At 44.8% G+C, this 6,000-nt stretch overlaps 1 protein-coding gene across 1 annotated transcript; it reads right to left on the bottom strand.

The window, feature by feature from the left end:
• Window positions 1-474: 474 nt before the first annotated feature.
• Window positions 475-2,332, bottom strand: LOC310768871 (free fatty acid receptor 2-like). The gene has a single exon (XM_083627752.1). It carries the CDS (start codon window positions 1,989-1,991, stop codon window positions 960-962), a length of 1,032 nt encoding a protein of 343 aa, XP_083483878.1. The 5' UTR covers window positions 1,992-2,332; the 3' UTR covers window positions 475-959.
• Window positions 2,333-6,000: the final 3,668 nt, after the last annotated feature.

Genomic DNA, 6,000 nt, shown 5'->3' with positions numbered 1-6,000 from the left:
GGCACTTTTCTTAGTCTGAGGGCCACCTTTCCTGTTGGGCAGCCCTCTGGCGAGCCAGTGTGGCATAGTGGTTAAGAGTGGTGAACCGGGTTCACATCTCCGCTCCTCCACATGCAGCTGCTGGGTGACCTTGGGCTAGTCACACTTCTTTGAAGTCTCTCAGCCCCACTCACCTCACAGAGTGTTTGTTGTGGGGGAGGAAGGGAAAAGAGAATGTTGGCTGCTTTGAGACTCCTTCGGATAGTGATAAAGCGGGATATCAAATCCAAACTCTTCTTCTATGTGCCAGTGGCAGGTGTGGCAAAGATGGGTGTGACCAGTCATACATTATAATTAAATATTAGATTTATTATGTATCATTTCCCCAGGATGCGCCACAACCATTTAAAACATCACATTCACAATTGTTTAAAACAAATCAGTCCTTCTCCATCCTCCAGCTAGGGAAACAAGGTATTATCATGCATTCCAGCCACATAAAATTGCTATAGGAGGGAGCAGAGCAAGAACAGTGATGGGTGTGACCTGCATAGTCCCAAGGGCTAGGCAGAAGCAGTGTGAGTCACCACTGACCACAAGAACTAAGGTTCCCCTGTCAAAAGGGGGAGTTCTGAAGAGGTAGCTTCTCTCTCAGCTCCTTCTCTGGCAACTGGGAGGTGGAGTGATTCATGAACCAACAAAAGGTTCCTTCTGTAGTGTTGACCATGCATCTTTACCCCCTAGGCAAGCCAAAATGCTTCATTTAGTCCCCTGAAGCACATTACATAAGCCAACCATTGCTTCCAATAAGCCTTTCAGTCATCTGTGGAGAAACTCCATGCTGACCTTCCATATGTATTAGAGGCTGAAACTTGGTGGAGTTTGCAAAAGTGTGCTGAGAGGCACAGAAAAGAAGGTCCTTCATTTCTCCATATTGACATCCTCTTTCATTCCAAGTCCCAAAGTATGGACAAAGCAGGCTACCAGCCCCTCACAATCCTTTCAGAAGGCAGCTCCCCCAGGTTAGAAATAGAAATAGAAGATTTATCAACCCCACTGTTGTCTATCTCGATGTCACAGCAGAACCCGCAAAACTGATAACACCATGGCATGATGGCATGGATTTTGTGCCCCAGGCTGGAAAAACATTTGGCTAAGTTTTGTTGGATAGCAGTGGAGGAGAAGTAGAAGATTGCTGGGTCCATGGAAGCACTGAGGGTGCTAAGGAGCAAAGCATGAACCCTCCAGGAAGGACTCTCATTCTGGATGAAGCCCACAATGTGGGAGATGTTGAAGGGAGCAAAGCAGATGGCAAAGTTGAGCAAAGTGGTAACAGTGATCCCCACAGCCCGTTTCTTCCTGCGGGCGTGGATGTTGGGCAAGGAGGCTAGGATGCGGACTAAGTTGACATAGCAGAAAAGGGTGATGAGGAAAGGGAGGAAGAAGAGGGTGATGCAGAGCTCCATGCGGACAGGGAGGAGGATGTCGAGCTGGTTGGGGGAGAAACTCTCATAACATTTGGAGGCGTTGGCATAGTTGGGGTTGGTTTCGTTATTATGGCCTGGCACCGCGAGTTCCACAACATAGATAATGCTGCAATGGGAGCAAGCGAGGAACCAGAACAAGATGCTGGCAAACACTGCATACATTGGCCTCCGGTTCAACTTGTACCTGATAGGATAGGCAACGCCCAGGTAGCGCTCCACGCTGATGGCCATGAGGAACAGGGTGCTGATGTAGATGCTGCTGTAGTAACAGAAGTTGGTCAGAGGGCAAAGGAACATGGGGAGAGGCCACGTCATGTCCGAAGCGGCCTCCACCATCTTGAAGGGCAGAAAGAGGAGCAGGGTGACATCAGACACAGTCAAGTTGAACAAGAGGATTTCTATTGGGGTTGCCTTCTGGCGCACCTTGGCTTGGAATGTGTAGAAGGCCAAGAGGTTAGCAGGGAGGCCAGCCAGGAAGGCAAAGATGTAGACAGCAAGGACCATGATGTTGTATAACGACATCATTTCTGTACCTGCAAAATAAATATAGACATTGCTTTACCTATGCAAGGATACTGCCCCATGAAACCCCAATTCATCTCACTCTCAACCAGGGCTGGAGAACCTGTGCCCCTCCAGATGTTACAATGAACTACACAATTCCCATCACCCTTGGCCTTTAACCCTGCTTGCTGGGGCTAGTGGGAACTATAGTCCAGCCAGTGTGGTGTAGAGTGTAGGAGACCAACGTTGAAATCCCCACTCAACCAGGAAGCTCTCACTGGGTGGACTTTGGCCAGTTGCTGCCTCTCTGGGTAACGTACCTCACAGAGTTGTTGTGGGGATTAAATAAAAATGGGGAGAACTATGCATACCAGCAGAGATCCTTGGAAGAAAAGGACGGAAATGAATGCAATGAATAAAATAACAAATACAACTTCTAGAGGGCCACGTCAGGAGGATACATTTGACTGAGATCTCATGGAATGGTGAACCGAAAGGAAGCCATCCTCCAAAATTTGCACATCTCTGAATTTTGCAGTGCATTTCCTCAACCAAGAAATGAGTACAATATGCATAGATTACTGGAGAATGTGCATATAAATGCATATACAGTGGTACCTCTGGTTGTGAATGGGATCTGTTCCAGAGGCCCATTCACAACATGAAAAGAGCACAAGCCGCAGCGGTGCATCTGCACACACGCAGGTTGCGATTTGCTGCTTCTGCGCATGCGTGTGACATCATTTTTGTGCTTCTGTGCATGCGCGAGCGGCAAAACCCAGAAGTAACCCTTTCTGGTACTTCCGGGTCGCCCCGGGACATAACCTGAAAGAACGTAACATGAAGCAAACGTAACATGAGTTATGACTGTAATAGTAAAAATAGCCTGAATTTTAATGAGGACTTTAAAAAAATTAAAAAATTGCAAGCTGATTTCGAAAGGAGGAGAAATAAACCACTGCAACTCCCTTGGCTGGTCCTGTCCCAGACACATCTTTCCCTCCCTCTTGGAAATTCAACAATATTAAACAACCTGACTGCAAATTTATAATAAAGCAAAGACCATCAGCGTAGGAGAAGGGAGGAGAAACAAAGCAAACAAGCACAACCAATACCAGATTTTAATCCTTGAACTGCCCTAAGACCTCTGGGTATAGGGCGAGATATAAATTCATTAACTAATAAAATAATAATAATAATAATAATAATAATAATAATAATAGTCTCCAAATGTTTAAGAAGGTGACTCTTGCGCTCTCCCCAAGCAGATCCCCCAATTGTGCATGCCCTTTTCTTCTCATCCTTTGCGTTCACCATCAGCAATTTGCCTCGGCTTGAGTCAGCCCAGGAACCAATATAGTCCCAACTCCCTCTGTCAGTCACTCACACAGGGATGGTGCAGGCTTCTCTCTGCTGGCAAGAGATGGGGAAGCACCAGCTTAATTGGGAGCAGCGAATGAAGGCCACTGTGGACCAGGGCGAGGTGGGCAGCTCATCTCCTCCACCGATGTCCTCCAGCTGCTTCTGCCTCCGGGGGAAAAGATAGCAGGCCTCCCTGATATCTAATAGTATATATTATTCAGAGTTTATTTGCATCAGGAATCAACTGAAAAAGTGAACTGCTGACAGGTTAGCAAAGAATTCCATTATTCATCCAGACGGGAAATGTTTGCATAACTCTAATAAGGACACAGCAGAATAATGGGACCAGACATCTGTGGTCTGCATATCACAACATCCATATGCAAAACACTAAATCCACTGGAAAAGAAGTCAACCAACAAGAGTTCTACGGAGGCACAAGCAAATCCATCAGTTTGGTTTCTCTCAGTTTCACGTTTCCCCAATCTTCAGTCCTCTACATTTCCACAGTGGCAGACCTTGGGGTCTCACTGGCACCCTGTATGACGCTAAAATCTGCCTCCGCTTGCCTCTCACCTTCCATTCTACATCTTAGTTATGGTGCCCCCTGCAGTAGCCCCCAAGTGAGACCTGACTGGTTGCGTGCCCTTAAATCCACCTCTGATTTCCAGATCACACTCATTTTTCATAAAGGATCATGTGGTGGGAATTTCTCTAAGAGACACGTTTTTGTATGGAATTTCGTGTAAGAGACGAAAAATTGGTTTTGTCGAAAAAGAATTTTCCTGATATAATGCATTTTTGTTTTTCACTGATGTTTGCATAAGGTTTGTTTGCCTTTTTGCACGTTTTACCTATCAGCTCCTAACAGCATTCAGCATCCATTAACAGCCAAGCAGGCCACCTGTCCCCCAACACAGCCCCCCCCAATGTAAAGTATTATCACATGTTGCAGGTTTGTAAGTCTATCTAGACTACAGTGTATGGGGTAGATTAGTTTTGGTTCAAGGGAAGCCATAATCTTCCCTACCTCCTTTATCTGAACAGGAAAAGGCAGGAACTTCAGGGGAGATGAGAGAAATGTTTTACAGTGTGCTGCCAACAGCATAGCTGCTCTTTGTGTTCTCGTAATCTTGGTCCTGATTTGCATGTAGCCAGATGTTCTGCTATTCAAATACATCTCCAGAACTGGATTCTCTTAGGCACAAGGGTGGTGGCTATGCTCCTAAACTACACATAGCCAAATGAGAGTAATTGTGTTTTTTCACGCTATTTATTCTCCATTATTGTTTGTTTTCATTTGGGTGTTGTTGTTTTTAAAAGCTTTTTCAGAGGGAGCACTAGGCATATTGTCAGTAGTACTCTGATTTTAAATTGGGAAGGGAAATAAATCTTCTGCAGGAGTCCAGGTTTTTAATTTATTTTCAAACTCAGAGGTACCAAACAAACTCTCCAGTTCCTAAACTTCAGCTCCAGCCATTTGGGACTCACGGGGAGGGATAGGCATATATGTCCATTTCATTTTTTTCCAGGCTCACGTTGAAGTCTCCACATTCCCACATTAATTTTTGATTTATTTTTTTTAAAGTCCTCATTAAAATTCAGAATTTCAGTTCAAATGTCACCTGACATACAGTGGTACCTCAGGTTACATATGCTTCAGGTTACAGACTCCGCTAACCCAGAAATAGTGCTTCAGATTAAGAACTTTGCTTCAGGATGAGAACAGAAATCGGGCTCCGGCGGCGCAGCAGCAGCAGGAGTCCCCATTAGCTAAAGTGGTGCTTCAGGTTAAGAACACTTTCAGGTTAAGTATGGACCTCCGAAACGAATTAAGTACTTAACCCGAGGTACCACTGTATATCCACATGCAATTTTGCCTAATATCCATACTTTTGCAAAGCGGTTCTCCCCTGATAATACACTTTTCTGTGATATTTTCACCAATGTGCATGTTTTCAAGCATTTCCTCCCCAGACTATGAATTTTTAAAGAAATTCCTGTGCTGGAAAATAGCACTGAAAGATTCAGAGAAGATATGGAATTTGAAGGATGTCTGAGTCTCAGTTTGCATATTGCTTCTGAAATCAAACAGGTTCATGTATAAATGCAAAATGAATCAAATTCCCCCCAACCCATCTTTCCTTGCAGGCCATAAGAAGAGCCTGCTGGATCAGGATTACTTATCTCCCGCAAGCTACCTTTCTATATTCAGGAGTTATTCTTATTTTCGTTCTGAGAAGCACTCAGTTGTGTGAGCCTCCAGCTCAGTCCAGAGACAGATTGACTGCCTCAGCTTCTGCCCATCAGCAGAAGTCCCTACGTTATAGGGTTTATTTAGCTGAACTGTATATTTATTTAACTGTATTTATTTAGCTCCACTTCCTGCTGAGATACAGCAAGTCTGAAAAGGCAGCAGGAAAGGATGCAGCGAATCAACTGAAAATGCAGTTTGAAAAACAGGGAGCTCCAGGAGAAAAAGACAAATCAAAAGGCACACTCCTTGGTAGAGTAAGGGAGCATTCCTAGGAACAAGTAGAAGGTGTAACACAAAGCCAGTGCAAAGTTACACCAGATCCAAACTGCATTCAGGAGTGAGGCTCCTGCTGCTGCTCTGCCATAATAATAATAATAATGATGATGATGATGATGATGATGATGATGATGA

This window comes from Podarcis filfolensis (assembly GCF_964270895.1).
Source record: "Podarcis filfolensis genome assembly, chromosome: 8".
In the NCBI taxonomy this organism is placed as follows: domain Eukaryota; kingdom Metazoa; phylum Chordata; class Lepidosauria; order Squamata; family Lacertidae; genus Podarcis; species Podarcis filfolensis.
Note: the sequence above shows the minus strand (reverse complement) of the source record. Positions and strands in the feature narration are given on the sequence as shown.